This window comes from Phyllostomus discolor, chromosome 8, assembly GCF_004126475.2.
Source record: "Phyllostomus discolor isolate MPI-MPIP mPhyDis1 chromosome 8, mPhyDis1.pri.v3, whole genome shotgun sequence".
In the NCBI taxonomy this organism is placed as follows: Eukaryota; Metazoa; Chordata; class Mammalia; order Chiroptera; family Phyllostomidae; genus Phyllostomus; species Phyllostomus discolor.
In genome coordinates, this window is record NC_040910.2 from 36,144,105 (window position 1) to 36,163,251 (window position 19,147).

Below are 19,147 nucleotides of genomic sequence, written 5' to 3' on the forward strand. Positions count from 1 at the left end.
GGTCACATATTCTTTGTTTTGTTCTGGAGACACTCTAGCTGGAGCGGCTCACAGGCAGCCAGGCGAGGGCAGGGCAGCCCTGGGGGCAGCGTGGGCAAGCAGACCAGATTGGTGGGCTGGCTCTGAGAGCGGGCCCCAGGCCCCAGGGTCCTACTCTCCATGCCCCTCTAGGAGGCCGGCAGGAAGGAGAAACTGGCTTATCAGACCAGAAGCCCTGTGGAGGGGGCTCTGGGGCTACTTTCACGATTGAAGAGAGATAGACCCTACTCCTCCTTATCTGAGCCTACCTCCATGCTCTGGCCTCTCAAGTGGTGGAAAAGATGAGAAAGTGACAGTGTGCAAAGTTGAGAAGTGAAAAAGCCTGTCTGGGTACTACTGGGGCCACTGATGCCATAACGGCTTCTAGGACTGGCCAGAAGCTGTTCTTTGAGTCTCTACCATGTGCCAGGGGCTATGTGAGGCACAGGGCCACAGAGAGGGAGCTCTAGACCTTCAGAGAGGCCTGTCCTCTTTGGGGACCAGAGAGGACCACTCTTGAGGTGAGTGGCCATGCCCAGCAAGTGGGCACAGAGTGACCTGACCGGGCTCAGGGGTGTCCCCCATGGGGAGTTTGTGCACAGAAATGTCCAAGGCCCTTTCCAGCTCTGAGATGTGGGGGCCGTGCTCTGGGGCCCTAAGAGATCAGAAGGGTGTGCATGAAGGTGAGCTTGAGGGCTGAGGGGGACAGGACTCTTCAAAGGGAAAGGATTTGGGGACACACTGAGGAGAATGTTTTTGCTGAGGTGGGAGACAGTTTGTGTCCAGAAATATTAAGAGTGCCGAAGAATGGACCAGTTGGGGATGACCTGCAGGGGTCACCCACAGAGGGGGCCGTGGCACATCGCCCTGTGAGGGGCCCCCATGGGTACTGAGTTCACTTGCTTCTGATGAAATTAATTGACAGAATGAGCATGATGGGTTGGAGGGAGAAACTGGAGACAAGGAGCAAGGCCATGAGGATCCCCGATGAGCTTGGTGCCGGTGAGGAAGGAAATAGAGACAGGACATGGGCGTGTCCCCAATACAAGCCTGGAAGAGTGACAGTCTGGGGAGGCAGAGCAAAGGGAGGAGAGACAAAATAGCTCAAGATGTTTAGCCTAGATTCCTGATAAAATGACAAAATGTCAGAGCCCAGGACTGCATTACGCATGGGCAGCAATGGCTGCAGAAATGCTTGCTCCTCAGAGCACTAAGCAGCCTGATCCCACAAGACTGGGACTGGCCACATTTTAGTCTCCTTTGAGTCTGCTGGGCCAGTACTATCTAAGGAGGTCACTAGAGTCTGAAAATCTTTACTGTCCACCCTGACTTCTTCTCAATTAATCTCTAGTACAGGAAGGCCCTCAGGAACCACTGTTTGTGTCTTAAAAACTATGTCCACGTGGGGGATGTTTTTCAGACTTCTCTCTGGATGACCCAGCCAAGCGTGGCAGGGCAATTTCAGGTGCAGGTTAGAATCCTCACACACTGTCGTCTTAGAATCATTCTGATGAGGCGTTATGAAGGTGGGGCATGGGTTGGTAAAGATGGCCTTGCTACTCAAAGGTTACCAAGCCCCTTTACATCTATTATGTCCTTTAATCCACTTACTCCTCACTACACATGCCCGAGAAAAGAATTTTTACTTAGATTTTGGAGAACCAAGACCTGGAACCCAAGATGCTCTGAATCCATAACCAACCACTACCTTCTAAGTGACCTCTGCTACCCTGGTGCCCCACCATCAGGGTCATTCCTCTGGGCAGCATCCTCCCTTTGTGAGAATTACTCTAGAGAAGGGCCATTCATCGAGTCACACATATCAGAGCAGAAAGAACAAATTGGAGCGTCTGGTCCATTATATCCTTGATGTGCTCAATTCCTGGAGCTGTGAGTTCTGCACTGGGAGGGGTGGAGTGGGCAGAGGAGAGTGAAGCGGGAGGGGTGGAACAGGGGCAGGGGAAGGCAAGTCCGTCCCTGTGGCAGCTCATGGAGAGCAGAGACCCCGGGACCTCTCTCAGTGCCCTCTTTCAGCCTCTCCCTGGACAGAGATGGCTGGAAGGGGAGCTGGGAAGCTGATCTGATTCTTCACTATGTCTTTCCTTTGCTCTATAATCTTGGCTGTGTTCTAAACAGGTTCTGTGTCTCAACTCTGTCACCTGAAAACTGGGATCAATGTGGCCTGTCTGACTTTGCTTTTCTTCATAGAAAGGAGGAAGATGTCTCCAAACCCAGTCCACCTTAAATGATTTGTGTAACTCATGCATTTTTAAATTGTTGATTACTTTTTCTCTGTGTATGTGCCATTGAATTATTAAACAGCTGTCTACTTTTGTTAGGGTCTAAAAATAGTGCCAACTTCTGGAATGTTATCAGTACATCTTGATCTTGGCCTTCTGGTTGTTTTGTGTGTATTAACACCCTCTGACCTCATATACTCATTCATTTATCAAATATTTATTGTGCAAGACATCACTGCTCTGCTGCGAGTATGCATGTTTTGGTTTCCTAGGGCTGCCCTAACGAAGTACTACAAACTCGGTAGTTTGAAACAACAGAAATTTGATTCTCTCACAGTTCTGGAGGCTGGAGGTTTAAAATCAAGGGGTACCCAGGGCCACATTCCCTCTGAAACCTCAAGGATCCTTCTTGGCCTCTTCCTAACTTCTGATGTTGCCTGAATCCTTGGCATTCCTTGGCTTGGAGAAACACCACTGCAACATCTGCCTCCATCATCCCGTGGCATTCTCCCCATGCGCCTGTCTGTGCTTTCTCTTCTGAGAAGGACACCAGTCCCATACTGGAGTTAGGGCCCGCCCTACTCCAATATGACCTTATATTAACTAATCCCACCCACAAAGACCCTATTTCCAAATAAGGTCGCATTCTGAGGTTCTGGGTGGATGTGAATTTTGAGGGGATACTCTTCAACCCAGTGCAATATGGTCGGCGTTCTCATTGGTTCTCCGATTTTCTCACAAAGCAGCAGGTGTGGGGAACTTAGAGCCTGGATCTTTGTAGCTGGAGCAGGGAAGGCAAGGATGCAATCCTGTCCCGGGGAGCCGACCATTTGCTAGGAAAAAGAACACACACCCCCATGACTATAGGACAAGGCGGTGTGAGGTAAATGCGAATGGCACCAAATCCATGCACTCACACAGGCCGTGCCTCCTGCAGGCATTCAGCAGGAATGGTGGATCAGAGAAGGCCTGGCCAAGAAGGTGGTGAGGAGCAGCCCCTGGGGTTGGAGAGGCAGGTAGTGACAGCACAGGCACAGGAGGGCTCCCGGGCTTGCCAGCCTGGGAACAGCAGGCTGCCGTGGGGGGAAGGCTCGGCTGTGGTCTGGGAATGGGGAGATGTCTGGCACGGTGAGTGAGGCCGAGTGGATGGGGGCCAGACAGCCCCGAGTTAAAACCGTGGCTCCTTCACTCACCAGCTGGTTGTGTGGCCTCAGACAAGTCACTTCAATACCCAGCTTTCTGGTGGGAACCGAATCCAATCACACACACTAGAATCCCTGCCACGCTGGAGTGTTGCCCTGGAAGGAAGCCCCGCTCAGGAACAGTCAGAACCCCCTTCTTCCACCCAGGTGCTTCTGCCAGAAATCTGAACGCGATCCTGGCCGCCTCCCCTGCCTTCACCTACTCGGTCTCCTCTCCTTCAACCAGCCGCTCAGGGCCCTCCTGACTGCCACGCCCCTGATTCAGGGCTCCACCACCCGCACCTGTGGCATAGCCTCCTCTTTGTCCTCCCCATCTCTGCTTTCCCTCCTGCTCTGAGCCATTGCCAACACCTTGTGCGCAGATCTGGTCACACTCTTCTCTCAGGTTCCTCTGGTTGGGTCTGGTGCCGCCAGGGTCAAGGCCAGCACTTAGGCCAGGACCCCAGGGCCCTCTACTTTCTCACCCTTCTTAATCCATCATGTGCCCCTCTCCAGCTTCTAATCCCATCATGGCTCACGTATCTTTAAGCTCTCATAGGAATTGTTCCCTCCTCCTGGGGCTACTGCCTTGCACTCTGACTTGGTCCATTCGGGCAGCTGTAACAATGTACTGCAGCCTTAAACAGCAGACATTTGCTTTCTCACAGTTCTGGAGGCTAGACATCTGAGATCAGGGTGTTGGCAAGGATGGTTCTGATGAAAGCCCTCTTCCTGGCCTGCAGAGGGACGCCTTCCTGCTATATGCCAGAGAAAGCACGCTCACCAGCGAGAGGGAAGAGGGGAGCCAAGAGAACTACCTGGTGTCTCTTCTTTCGAGGGCACTAATCCCATCATGAGGGCTCTACCCGCATGACATCGTCTAACCTGAATCTCTCGTCAAAGGCACCATCTCCTAATTCCGGCACGCCGAGGGTCAGGGCTTCAGCGTATGCCTCTAGGGGCCACAGGCATTCGGTTCATCACACATTGTCTCTCCTCCCTTTACTTAGTCACTATCTGTTCCACCTTGAAGTTTCGCTTTGGATATTACTTCTTCCAGGGAGCTTTCCCTGGTTTCCCCACCCACACCCACAAGACTGGGCAAGGTGGTACCCTGGGTGCTCCTAAAGCACCATGCTGACCCTCCCTCTCTTTAGGAGGGAGTTTTGTTTCCTCTGCATGTGGCCTGTTCCAGAAAGCCACCCTCTAACCTTGGTGCTGTTTGTAACCCTTTCAGGACCGCCGGGCCCCAAAGGGGATCAGGGTGATGAAGGGAAGGAAGGCGAGCCTGGACTCCCTGGATTACCTGGACTTCGAGGTAATGGGGAAGACCCCGGCGGGGACCTGGGCAGGCCAGGAAGGGGGGGCTCCCAACGCATGCCCAACCCTGTGCTTCCTTGTTGGTATTGGTCATGGGGCTCCCTGGGACAGTGCCCCATCAAATGCCCTGTTCTGTGAAGAGACTGACGTCATTGGTGTAACACTAGGATGGAGCAAATACTTTTTCATAGCAAGTACCATGATTTGAAGGACAAGGGTACATGGGAGAGTCGCAGCTCCCTAAAGCCACCTTCCACCCCAGGCAGGAATTAGGGTCCATGTGCCCAGGGCCTTCAGAAAGAATTGCAGGTGTTCTGCAATCCAGGCAACCCTCCACTTATGCCTCAATGAATCGCCAGGCACCGGACGCCCCCACCTCCTGCCAAACCTGCGCAGGCCAATAAACACCTGCCCCTCTCCTGCCTCTGTCCGGCTACACACGCTGGCGACAGCCCTGAAGATCCGGTGGCTGGTAGGGAGGGGACTCTCTGGCCTTCTGAAAAGATACAGTACGTCCTCACGTGTCGTCATGGACAGGTTCTGTGATTTTAAGTGAAACAACATGTAACAAAACCAACTTACCATAGGCTAATTGATACAAACAAATGAAGTTCCTGCAGCACCCATCAATGTTATAACAGGACGACGTTGAATGGGACAACGCTATCCAAGGACGTGCTGTGTGTTCTTCTTAGTCTCGTTGGCTCAGAAGCTCCTGTTCTGTTACTTGATCGAACTTTGCACCCCAGTCTGTCCATGCAGGAGCCTCTGCTGGGTGCAACATTTTTCTAGGAGAGTGTAAAAAGTCTTCTGAGTTATGTAAGAAAAGGAGAAGTTTATCGGGAAAAATGTGTCTTCTTATTTATATCAGGAATCATACCTCCAAACCATCTTCTTTCTAAATCTCTAAGGAGGTTGCCAGGAGCAGAGGCAGAGGCTGGTGGAGGGAGAGCCCATGGCCTGGCCTCACTCCCTGCCTCCCCCTCCCAGGGAAGCTCCCCAAGCTGGGGGTGCCCAGGGACTCCCAGTGCTGTGGAACCCCTTTTCCTGCTTTAGTAAATTGTAGAATGGGGAGCACCGGGCACATCCTGTCCTCGATTCACAGTTCTGTGGTGTCAGAGCCACTGGACTCTAGGAACGTTGTGTTAGGAAGGGGAAAACAAAAAAATCCCTTCACTGAGGTCCTGCCACCCTCTTGGGGCCACCTGTCCTCTCCCAGCCGTCTGACATCAGCTCTGGAGGAATAATAAGTGGGAGACAGGTTTCTCCACGTCAGAGAAAAAGCCCAAAGAAACCAACTAACATTCAAAGCAGCAAAGAATTAATCAGCTAATTAAGGTCACTCTGCTTTGCAGAGATGTCTGTGGACTTCGGTCAGGCCCCTGGGGGCCCAGGGCTGCCACTGGGTGACAGTGTTTGTTGATTCTGGCTCTTGCTGTTGACATGCAGGGGGCGGGGCTGTGGGGCCCCCTGGTCAGGAGCCCCAGGGCCTGCTCTGGTAGCAGGCCCCTCCTCTCAGCCTGCGACCCCCACCTCTGTACTTCCCTGTGTTTGCCACAAGGCAGGGACCTTTCGGGTTTTTTCTTAACTGTGATGGGGAGCTGTTTCATCTTCTTCCCACCCTATGTACCAGTAAACCCTGTTCATCAGTGCGAAATGAAGCCAACCAACCCTGAGCTTTTCGTTCGGAAAGGCCGGGGCTCAGAGCCTGCCTCCAGCACTCTGCCGTGTGACTGTGGGCAGGTTACTCAGTCTCTCTGGTAACACAGGTAAAGTGAGACTTACCTTAGTTTATTATGAGGGTTAAATAAAATTCTTTACACAAAGCATCCAGAACAGTGCCTGGCACATTTAAAAAAAAAAATCTTGCCAAATCTAAATCTCCAGCACAGCTAGAGGAAAAGGGACATCTCCCAAATGGGGCTGCCACCACCACTGTCACTCACAGTAGAACTGGAGTTTTCCAGGCGGGGGTGGGAGGCAGTGTCCAGCCCAATGGGATAAAAGGTGTTGATGAGGCAGGTTTGCACTGACCTTGGGACACTGCCTTTGCAGCATCTTTAAATTCCCTGAAAGGAATCAGGAAGCAGAGGCAACGGGAGGATTAACGGTTGAAGGCAACTGCTGGGCCAAACAATGACTTCTAAGGACCCCAACTTGTCTCTTGTCTCCCCAGGTCAACCAGGGGAGAAAGGAACCCCAGGACAGCCCGGCCCCAAGGGTGATGATGGGAGGCCAGGCGCCACAGGAGCAATGGGCATGCGCGGGTTCAAAGGTAATAATGGACCTCAGAGCACCCTGGCTCCCTGCTAGCCTCTGGGCACTAGCCTGGGCATTGGGGTGGGTGGGCCAGCTCTGAATTCTGGCTCTGCCACTGACCAGCTAGCTGAGTGACATCGAGCAAGTCACTTAATCTCTTCATTCCACATCAGTTTCTTCATCCCCAAACTAGAAATCCTCATGAAGCCATATTGCACAGAACTGCCGTAAGAATTAAATCAGATGTATTGAATATGTATGTGAAAACACTTTGTAAACCCTGAAGTGCTGGTGAAATGCATGGGGGAACCAGTATTACTAAGGGTGGCAGCTCAGGGGAAGCCAGGCCGGGAGAGCGGGGCCGCAGGAGGGACAGAGGCTGCAGTACTGCCACCTGTGCTGCGGTGCTGCCACGTTCCTCACAGTCTGCGCAGTCTCTGTCTTCCCCCCATTCGCCAGACTTTAACCAGTTCTCAGGTTACATGACCCACAGTGTTTCTTCTCATTTTTTTCTCTTCCTATGGATAGTCACCTGGTTCATTTTTAGAGGAGCCCACTTTCCACGTTTATTTCAAGAGTGCCCAGACCTCCTATCATCCTTGCAGAAGAAGATGATGAAATATGATGCTTTTTCCCCAGGCTCAGCCTCTTCACTTCCTAAGATGAAATCTAAGAAAAATGAGCCATTAATCATTCCCACCCCATGTCTAGGGTGGTCTCTTAATCTTGCATCACTAAGGAACTTTTATTCCACTTTCTGGTTGGTGGTTAAACAGGCTGAGGCTTCCCTCCCTTTCATGATCCACATTTTAAAAAATTGACTTTGAAACAGAGTATAAAAGCAAGCATGCTTGTTGAAAAAAAAGAGCAGTACAGAAACGTAGAGTATAAAGTCAAAAGTCAGTCCCCTCCCCTTTGGTCCCTGAAGCTCTTACTCTTTAGAGTGACTACTATAAACAGTTTGGAGCACATCCTGCCAGACCTTTTTCTAACCACATTCGTATTTACATATACGGTTGCCGTTGTTTTTTTTTTTTTTTTTTTTTTTTTTTTCAGAACTTGGATCACACTTAGTACCCTCCCTTAGAACTTGCTGGTTTGCTTTTTTTTTTCACAAGACACCATGCCACGGACTTTTGGTCTGTAGATAGCTTTCTGAAGCTACTTGGAATAGAATAATAGAATTGCCTGGTCATTTTAATGCCTGCTTGGTGGTGCCAGGACCTCCTACTTCTTTATAGAGTGAGATGCTAGCTGGGAAAAGAGCTCTGCTCTTTCACCCATATTTTGGGAAGGAAGTTCTATAATTCCCTGGGGATTCTCCCTCATGTTTTATAGCCGCGCCCCCCAACTGGTACATCGCCTGACACAGAACCTAGGCTCGCTCTCTCTATGTAACTGAAGACTGTCCCTCCTTTCCTCTTCCTGTGCTCATTAGAGCAAACTTGGATGTGAACTTCTAAAACCTTGACTATTTAATAGGAATATCTTTGCTTTGTCTTCCTTCTGCTGAACACCACATACCCCTTCAGGCTTTAATAAGGAGGAAATGAAACTTCTCAGCCAGGTGCCTCCTCCTCCCCAGGGCGGAGTAGCCAGAACAGGCAGCTCTTTGCTGGACACTGTGCCCTGCAGGGCTGCTGGCTCCGGCTGGAGGTCCTCCCTGGTCTCGGGTTAATAAGTCTCCTGCAGATAATGCTTTATTTACCATTAGGGTTCATTCACATTTCTTTTTTTTAAATTTTTTAAAAGATTTTATTTATTTATTTTTAGAGAGGGAAGGGAGGGAGAGAGAGAGAGAGAGAGAAACATCAATGTGTGGTTGCTGGGGGTTATGGCCTGCAACCCAGGCATGTACCCTGGCTGGGAATCGAACCTGCGACACTTTGGTTCCCAGCCCGCACTCAATCCACTGAGCTACGCCAGCCAGGGCTTCGTTCACATTTCTAATGCCAGTTTTTCTCCTCTGTTTCAGGTGACCGAGGCCCCAAAGGAGAAAAAGGAGAGAAAGGAGACAGAGCAGGAGATACTAGTAAGGAAATTTTGTTGGGGTCACTGGGGTCACTGCACAAGAGTAGCTGTCACCCAGAAGGCCCCACAAATTTGGGGGTCCAGAGGCTGGATCCATGATCCAAGGCCTCAGTGTCAAAGGAGCCCCACTCCTGCTTCAGGGCTCCGGCGAGAGAGGGGTACTCCAGGGGCGCAGGTCAGACATCCTGGTGTGGTTCAAGCCCAGAGGTGCATAGAAGGATCTGGAGGCAGGCTGCCTGGGCTCCTCACTGCTCGCTGGGTAATCTCTGTGCCTCAGTTTTTCTCATCTATAGAATGAGGATAAAAGAGCCCTAACCTCACAGGATCACGGTGGCATTAAAGGAGTTAGTCCACATAAAGTCTTCATTACAGTGCGGGGACATGTGGTTAGGACTCAGGAAGGGTTCACTATTATTATTATTCTATGTAATACACCGATTCAGACATACTTCCTAAAATCACTGAAATTGCTTGCTAAAACTCAGTTACTGACCTTGTTAAAAATGCACGACTTCCCTGGGTATTTACATGAGGAAAGGCAAGGAGGCAAAGCAGAATCCCTTTTGTTTTCCCCCTTTGCTGCTAACTGAGCAGAGATGCGAGGGAGCTCAGTATCGGGCAGACCACCAGGTCTAGGGAAGGGCGTCTTTCTGACAAGGGTCCTCCCTAAAATGTTTACAAAGCGAGCCAGCTTATCTAGTTGACACTCCTTTCTAGGGTTTATTCCCACCCCACCCCCAAAGGGCTACATGTAGAACCTTGGAGAGACTGCCAGAGGAGAATGAGCCTCCTAGCCAAGTCTCAATGAATAGTGTCTCCTCGCCAAGTTGCTAAAAAATACCAACGTCTAGTATCTGTTGGGTTCTGAAATGCTGCCACCCTGTGTGAGGCAGAAGCAGAGGGACCCCTTCAGGGTGTCTGTGACCCTGCCTTGGCTCTCGAGGGAGGCAGGGCTGCCTCCAGGTGAGACACTCGGGGACACAGAGCTCTGCAGATTCACACTCTGGACCCAGATTGAGGATTTCCCTGAGGGCTAGGATGACACTTTCATCCCAGTCATGTGAGACCAGAAGAAAACCTTGCTCCTCAATAGTGCCCTCTCCCAAGGTGTCCTGAAAATTCTGCCTGCCTCCTGCTTCCTCAGCCTTCCCCTTCCCCAGGGCAGTGGTGAAGATCAAACAGGAGAAATGTTTGTGCCAGCACTTCGTCGCTGAAGTGATGGACACACCCATAGACCGGGTAGGCCCACACTCACGCTGGACTCCACACACCCACCTCATCTCAGATGCAAAATCCACAAAGCGATACGTGTGCTTCGCAGTCATTCTAGCATTATCTAGAGTCGCTTTCAAGGGCAGCCAAAGGCTGAATTAGGAGTGTCCTGGCTAGATGAGATCTGCTGGACCCTGCGGGAGCCAAAAGGAAAGTTTTGATGGCAAAGGAAAGGGGTCTGGATATGATCTAGGACATCTGTGACATATCTGAGTCGCATTTATGAATTGGGCTGGGCACTGTACTTTGTCTTTGGGCAGCTGCCTTCCCCGGCTCTCTTTGTTGACCGTGCCGAGGAGGAGCGTGGCATTCAGCTGTGTGAAGTAAACAACTCCTGATGGGGTGCAGGAAGGGAGGGGCTGTGGAAGGATGACCTCCAAGGGGAGATCAGAAACGCTGCCCACGTACGAGAGGGATGCTTGTCAGGGACTGTTGGGCGGCTGTTGGTCAGTGGGCTTGAGGGCAGAGAGGAGGTCTGCACTAGCTGAGCCTGGGGAGAGGTGGCGGCCGTCCGCCCCCACTGATCCCAAGGACGCTTTCGTCACCGTGTAACTCACCTCTGTGGGCTCTGCTGGCTGGTCTCTGCACTTGGGTTGGGGCTCTGAGGCTGGGGGCCCAGTGTGGGAGGTGGGGGCTGAGGCGCAGTGGTAGAGAGCCCCACCCACCCCTGAGCCTGGGTGGGGAGTTTAGGGAAAGGGCGTCTAGTCCACTTGGCTCTGGCGCCTATTGACGACACCCAGAGAGGCTGATGTAAGCTCTGGACAGCCCGTCCTCAGGGACTGCTGGCGTTCTTTCCTGCCCTGAGGAGCCCAGAGGTCAGACCACAGCCCTTGCACAAAGCTCTAAGCCTCTCCTTCCTGCCCCTGATGAGACCCCAAAGTGTGATGGGCCGGGGAAGTGAGGTGGCTCGGCAGAGACAGCTGCATCAGTGGGAGCCTTTCCACAGCAGGCAGAGGAAGGTAGGGGACACACAGGAATCGTGAACAACAAAGCCAAAGGCCATCCATCCATCTCCCTGTTCTCAGAGGCCCCGAGTGGAGAGCTGACTCCCCCAAGGCAAAGGCGGGGGCAGAGCCCAGAACCTAGGCCTCTGACTTCTCTGATTCTGGGATGACAGCTTAGGCCCCTGGTCTTGAAGAGTAGGGCTGGGCTCCCTAAAACCCCCAGTGATTCATTCCCTCACCTGGACATATGGATTTAAGGGCCTCAGGCCGAAGGGGGCCACCGCAGCAGTTCAGAGCTGAGCTCGGTGCCTTCCCACGGCCTGCTCCCCCCGACTCCCGGCCTGCCTCTGACCACATAAAACCCATGATGGGATGAGACTCCCTGTAAGGTTTCCAAGGACTCCAATCCCAGAGGCATTAACTCGATCCCTGGCACTGAGACTCTGAGGAGGAAGCCAAGGATCATCTTTCAGGAAAGTGCAGAAATTCTGACCCACACAAAGTACCCACTTCTGGGGGCTGTTAGTCATCCCTGGGCCCAGGGCAGCCCCACCGTGAGACCTCAGGGGTGGGAAGAAGGAGTTCTCGGCCTCCGAGGTCTCCCCTCCCTGCAGAAAGGAACATAGCAGAGGCTTGCGCTGAGGCTGTGGAACCTTTACGAACACCTCACTTGGGCAGCACAAACCTCCAGTTCCAGCAGGTGGGGATGTTACTGCATGGAAGGGGTGGATGAAAAAAATAAGATTGACAGCTTAGAACTGGAAATTGGGGGTGTTCTCTGAAGAGGGCATTATGGAGAACACCATCCTGGACCCAAGCCGGAAGTCAATATTACCATGTGTTTATACAAGACCTCGCAATTGTTTACTTGTGCTTTGATCGAGCCATAGGGTTTCAGAGTTGGGTGGGGTTTCAGACCCACTCCTCTCCCACGCCCAAGCCCGCCCCGGTTTGGAGTTCACTAGTGACAGGGAGCAAGGGCAGAGGGCTGGGGAGACTTGCCGCAACCCGCAGGTCAGGTCAGGGCACGCCCCGCTGGGTCTAGAATCCCGATCTCCTGTTTCCTGCTCGATGAGAGGGAGAGGGGTTTTTTGTTTTGTGGGGAGCGTTTTTGTTTTTTTGTTGTTGTTTTTTTCCAGGCAAGGGTGATATTAGTCATTCTGTTAGATGTTTGACTTTGGGTGGGGAGTTTGGCCAGGGGAAAAAAAGTTACATATATACATCTCAAGACAGAAAGACATTTGTTTTACCCTTGTATATGGTCCATTTGCAAGAAAAATAAATAGTATTTTTGCACTTAGGGGGTGGGTAGAGGATCCAGTTTTGTTTCAGCCCCACAGCATGAATTTAAAGCAGGATGTAAGTTCAGATTGTTTAAAATTTTTCCCTCAGTTTCGTTTCATATGGAAAATACATGCAGAACAACCCGAGGGTTAATTCGGAGCCAGCGCGTGTTGACAGTTATCAGTGGCATCTCAGAGAACCCGAAGGCCGTCCAACATCCTGCGTGTGTTTTGAGTAGTTAGGGGTGTAAGTTTGGGGGGGTGGGCGGTGGACACTCCAGTGTGTGGGGTGAGCTCAAAATACAGGACTAGGATGGTGGCTTCTAGACCGTTTTTCCCCCCTGGCTGCTGAGATGTTTCTATCTCTGTTTTTGTTTTTAATTTATTTTGTATTGTCTCTTTTCCATCACCATTTATCCCCTTATCCCCTCCTCCCCCACCCCACAGTCACCACACCATTGTCTGTGGCCATGAACCCTTTTTCCTTTTTGCTCGATCCCTCCACCCCCAGAGCTGTCAGCCTGCTCTCCATCTCTGAGTCTGTCTCTGTTTTGCTTGTTAGTTCAGTTTGTTCATTAGATTCCACATATGAGTGAAATCATGTGGTATTTGTCTTTCTCTGACTGGCTTATTTCACTTTGCATAATGTTCTCCAGGTCCATCCATGCTGTCACAAAGGGTAAAATTTTCTTCTTTTTTTACATCCAAGTAGTACTCCATTGTGTAAATGTCCCGTAGTTGTTCTACCCACTCATCCACTGAGATGAATGGTCTGTCTCTGTCTTAGAATAAGGGATGCAAAGACAGTCCTTTGCTGTCCATGAATTCCTCTTCTCCCCTCCCTGCCCCTACAGCTGGTTGTAAGGAATCTGCTAAGGATAAGGTAGCCCTGGGAATTAGCATTTTTTCAGGCAAGGAGAGACAGAGCTACTGGACCTTTTACATACAATTATATTTCTTTATTCACTTAGTGCATCAACATCCTCTTTCCCTCACACACCTTGAATACCCCAACAACAACATGATTTAAACGTTAACTCCTAAAAAAAGGAACCATTCACATAATACTACCGACAGACTCATACCTGTCACTGTGGGGCGGGGGGGTAGCACCTGTGCATATCACTTCACTTAACTCTCACAGCGATGTGCAGGAGGCATGACCAGGTGCACGTGAGAGAGGCGCGGAGGCCGGGTGAAGGGTAAGGGCCCTGCCTGGAGTCGCCGGAGTTCACACAGAGTGGAGCCAGCACACAGGTCAGGTCTGCTGGTCGGCCAGAGTCCCTCTGCTACCACCCTGAGTCATCTTTCATTGTCCCGGCCTTTGACAGCACATGGTCCTCGTGGGCCACTCCTTCCTGTTCTTACTGCTTCAGTGCGCAGGTGCTAACTCCTGCCCCAGCAGCGCTCAGTTACCTTTAAGGTACTTTCCCCCATCTTCCTGTTTGCTCTTCACTTCCCCAAGCCGTGGCTTCCTGACCTGCCTCTGGCACTGACATGGGCCAGAGCAAACTTTTCACAGTGGGTGCAGGCAGGGTGGGGGGCGCGGTCCACACTTGACTGAGAAGCCCTTCCCGTGTCACTGGTTCCCCTGTTCTTTGAGATCGTGTGAGCTGAGCACAGTAGCCTTACTAAGATACTCTGTGCAGATGTACCTGGCAGTGCTGATGCCCTCACACGTGCGTTTCATTAGTACATCCTTTCATTCCTTCTCTCTCCCCGGGAAGAGTGAGGGAGATGACACCAAAGGATGTGTAGAGGTAGAAAGGTGTTTTCCAAATGTCTTCTCCTCAAACTTCTCCTCCCCTAAGTTTAATGACTAGTCGCACCGAAAATATGCAGGGACACAAAATTCACTCCAACAAACTGTCCTGCAGCAAACATTGCTTCCGGTCCTGGCTGACCCACAGCAGGAGACATCAGAGAGAGGGAAACAAGGACAAGGACATGGCTTATGAGGTGACAGTGGGAACCAGATGAACACTGGGCAGGGACAGCCAAGGCTGGGGCCTATGGACTGGAAAGCCAGGGGACATGGAGCTGGCCTCGGAAGGCGCAGAAGAGAGATGGGTGAGGCAGAGCCGCCAGGAAGGGGGGTCTTGGCCCCCTCACTTCCATCATAAAGAACAGGTGGATGTGTGGAAGGAAGGAAAACATTTAGGAAACAGAGCATGGGCTTATTCACTGCTCTAGCAATCATGTATTGAATACATGTATTGAAGGTGTCTTGAAGGGCAAGTAGGTGTCCAACAGGTGGTTGTGGAAGGTGAAGTGTTCCAGGTAAAGAGAAAGGTGCATGAACTGGCAGAGTATTGCCTGATAGATCCAAATAGTTTGCATGGCAAGGGTTTGGGGCATAAGAAAAATACAGTACAGCCAGAGAGGTATGCGGGGACCCATGGTCAGGAGTTCGAGCTTGACCTCCGGGCACAGGGCAGCCAGTGTGGGCTGTAAGCAGGGAGCGGCATGCCAGCGACTGACCAGGGATGGGGGGAGGACCAGCACTGTCACCGGTGCCGGGCACAGGGTGGGCAGACCCTTCCTCCTCATGGAAAGGCCCACATCCCAAGTTCCTGTTTCTCTGTGGCTCCTGCTCCTTCTCTAGTCTGAGTCGCTCCCCGTTTAGAAAGTCCTGCTTGTCAGAAACACAGCTCCCGAGAAGACGGCACGTGAGCCCTGGGGAGCAGCACAGGCCTCGGGTGGCAGTCTGGGAACCCGAGGCCCCTTCTGTCCCAGCTCTGAGGCCAGTCCCTCAGCCCCACCCCACCCCACTCCCACGCCCCACCACCCACCCCCACCGGCTGCAATTTCCTCTTCCCCCGGTTCTACTCGGAGAATGCGATCTGGCCTTCCAGATGTTCTGATTTGCCAAAAGCCTGTCTTAAGCCTTCCAAAAACAAATCCTGAGACTCTGCCTGAAAGCTTCCTAGTGACCCCTTCCAGGAGAGCATTTACACAGCCACGTGCAGAAAACAGTTCCGTTCAGATTGATCCATGCTGCCCTTGGTCTGACGGCTTCAAAAAGATTCAAGAGGGGCTGGAAAAACAGAGGGCCTGGCTCCTTTAAGAAGCCAGGTGATAAAATGTGGGTGTGTGGTGGGGGTGCCTGAGAAAAAGTGTTGAACCCAATGTAAGAAAGAGTGTTCCGTTTCTGGGAACAGCTGAGCTATCCAGCCCCGTGCCTTGTGCCTTATAAAAGGCAAGAGAGAAGAGCTGTAGCGCGGTCCACTAGAGGAAAAACAGCTTAGGCAGGAGGAACGGAGCCCCCTTGGGGAATCATGGCTGAATGGTGCTGAGAGGGGCTAGGAGGTCATGAACGGGACGGCTAACGCTTCTCTAAGTAAACTCGAAGTGAAAGCAGGGACCAACTGAGAGCTGAAACTGAGGGCTAACTGGAAGGAAATGAGCGTGCCAGGGTTTGGAGGTTATGCTAAGAATTAGCAGCCAAGTATGCAAGTGCAACTCGAGAAGGTTTGCTCTTTTCAGTTAGCCTAGTGGGGTATTTCAGGCGCGTGAGCAGAGGTAACTGGTGTGACTCTTCCCCAAGCACCTCTCCTTTCTACGGTGAGTAGCAAGGGGTCTGTCGCAGGCTGTGTCTCCATGTCCCTCCTAACCCATGTGTAGCTGACACTGCGGTGTCCACCCTTCCAGAAGGGCCCGGGGGCGGCTCCCACTAAAACTGTCACGGCCGACTCCCTGGGTGACAGGCGGTGGTCTCCCAGCTTTGCCCTGCCAGAGAACTCCTTTAGAAGCACAGATTTTCAGACTGAAGGTGATCGAGGAATTTTCTCCAAAAACAATGCCTTGGTACCACTGACCAGGTAAAGTTTGGGTCTTTGATGTGGGTTTACGAAGAAAAGTTTTATGTTGAGATGTACTGTAAAACCAGGAATGGTTGAACAGTTTATGTAGAAAGCAATTCAAACAATCTGGGGAATTGTTCTTCGTTCCCTTGACCCGCACCCTCTCCCCTTTGGGGTGCGGGAAGGCATGTTGCAGGCTCGCAGATCAAATCCTGGAGGTGCCTCGCAGCCACTTTCTGACGTAACTGAATCAGCTTTAGCAGCATTAACTGCGCTGCCCCACTTAGACGGTGGGAAACGCCCTCAGGCTGTACTTGGAACCAGTTATCTAGATGGATTTACCTCCCCTGGCTCTGGATTTCAGTCTCTCTCCCAAAGAGCCTCTGGTAGAATTCCGACTGAACAAAGAAGATAAAAGACAGAGGCCAAGCCAGTGGACATCCCAGAGGTCTTGTGGGCACTTCGACAGGAGGGGGTCATGGCTGGTTTCCTCGCAGACTTGGCCACAGTGCCTCCGTTCCCCAGCACGGTCCTTGGGGCTTACATTGAGTTCAACCCTACTTCATGAGAGCCCCAGCCACGGAGCTCATGTATCGTTCAGAGTAACCCTAAGGTCTGCGTGGTTATCCCAGATGAGAAAACTATTCTGAGAGGTCGACTTACTTGCCGAATGTCATAGAGCAAAACGGTGGTCAACATGGTGCTAACGGCAGGCTCTGTTTCCAAGGACTGAAACTATGGGGAGAGGGAAGCATTCCGGCCAGGGGTGTCTCAGGCTTTGAACTTGAAGGAGAGCAAAACTGAAAAAAGAAACAGGGCACGGTGGGGACAGCGTGTGAGTGCAGGCAGAGGGCGTGGGAGAGCCTTCTTAGGCAAGGCCCCTAGTTCTAGACCTGTGGTTCAGAGGTCAAGACAGTGGGTCCATGAAGCCTTTAGAGGGCTGCCCAATGAGCATCCCGCTGCCTCAGCTGCACATGAAACAAGAGCTCAGCATCATTGACTTTCTCCTGGCCCCCACGCATTCCTTTCTAGTCCTGGAGGTCAGCTGCTCTCACTGCCCTTTTAGAGGCCCTGGGAGCACAAGCAAGACAAAGGACTCACCTCCACACGGGGCTCCGCAGGAACTTCCTACAGATGAGCTCCGAGCAGAACTTCTGGGCCTTGGGGATGTCCTCCCACTGTGACGGGGAGAGCTACTGCTCTGGGCCAGGCAGGCAAAGTGCCTCATTTCCTGTTTGATCAGACAATTTTCCCCCGCACACCTACTAGGGGCCAGGCAACCACGAGCAGGGCATTGGAGAAACAAAATCAGCCGAGGCAAAGTCCTCGTTTCCAAAGGACATGCACAAGAATGGGGAAGACCAACAGGCGAGTCAACAGTTAAAACCAATCCAGCATGACTAGCGAAGGGTTAACTTGGGAGATATTTCTGCTACTCCTTTTCACCAGCGGTGCCTGAGCACCTTTGTCTCTCCAGACGCAGAACTTTGGTCCCACTGGGCTGTGGGTCTGGAGACTCAGGCGTGGCCACTTTATTATGTGACCTTAAGAAAGTCACTTTCCACGCTGGTCTGTGCAGCTCAACTGGTTGGGCGTCATCCTGTGAACCTAAAGGCCCCAGATTCGTTTCCCAGTCAAGACACATGCCTAAGTTGTGGGTTCGGTTCCCAGTCGGGGCACCTATGAAAGGCAACCAGTCGATGTTTCTCTCTCTCTCTTTCTCTCTCCCTCCCAGTCTCTAAAATCAATAAGCATGTGCGGGTAAGGATAAAAACACAAACAACAAAAAGAAAGTTACTTTCCTTCTCTGAATCTCAGCTGCCTCACCTGTTAAGTGGGTGTGATACCACCCACCCTGGAGGAGGACCAAAGATCAGATGAGACCATCTCACAAAAGTGCTTTGAGGAGGCACAGAGCACCATGTTACCAGCATATTAAGTTTCCTAATTACCATTAGGAAATAGCATTTTATAATGCACACCCACAGGCCAGACCACATTTCGAAAGCAATGCCCTCCAGCAGAGCCTGACCAGAAATTCCTGAGTTTGCTTGTGGGATGGCTCCTGCTCCCCCACATGAACCACATTTCCCACGGATGTTGGGGGGGGGAGAGGGGGAAGAAATGTCATCTTTGCAGAAGGACAGAGACTGACTTTCCCCACCTCAGAGAGGTGGGGCTCCGAGGCCCTGGGTGGCTGCGGGCACAGGGAGTTCTTTCTTCACAAGAGAATGAAAGTTCAACTTCCTTCGCAGGCAGCTGGTCCAGATTATGCCCTGGGCTCTACTCTGCAGCTGCAGAACATCAGAGCCCATTTTCCCAGCCCCATGTGTTTATTTCTCTTCTCCACAACCTCGGGCCTGGAAGTCAGGATAAACAAACCTAACAGAGCGGAGCTGCGGTGTTGCCGGCTCAGGGCGGGTTTCCCTCCTGTCCTCTTCTTTAGAGGCCAAGTTCCCTGAGCGTTGGGGCCCTCCTGATGCACAGCCAGGCAGGCTCTAGGGCACTTAGGGATCAGTTCTGTTCCCAGAGCCCCTCGCAGGGCTGGGAATCCCACTCACCCATTCACTCACTCGCTCACCCATTCAGTGCAATGTGTTGAGCACGGCCGTGCACCAGGCTCCCTGCCCGCAAGTGGGGTTGCGGTGGGGAAGCACGTGGGTGCCGTGGCCCCGGCTGTCACGGAGCTCACCCTGGCCAGGGCAGAGAGACTTGGGAAAGGAAGTGGCAGTGCAACATTTCTTGTGTGTGGAAAGTGCACACCAGTCAGGGAACCCCTCCCGGAGGAGGTGACAG

At 52.0% G+C, this 19,147-nt stretch overlaps 1 protein-coding gene across 1 annotated transcript in view; it reads left to right on the plus strand.

The window, feature by feature from the left end:
- The window catches only part of SCARA5 (scavenger receptor class A member 5), a 99,328-nt gene that overhangs the window by 62,857 nt on the left and 17,324 nt on the right, over nt 1-19,147 (plus strand). Inside the window, exons 5-7 of the mRNA XM_028520623.2 lie at nt 4,677-4,757; nt 6,936-7,034; nt 8,994-9,050. Of these exons, the coding sequence (XP_028376424.1) occupies nt 4,677-4,757; nt 6,936-7,034; nt 8,994-9,050 (237 nt within the window). The remainder of the gene's footprint in view (nt 1-4,676; nt 4,758-6,935; nt 7,035-8,993; nt 9,051-19,147) is intronic.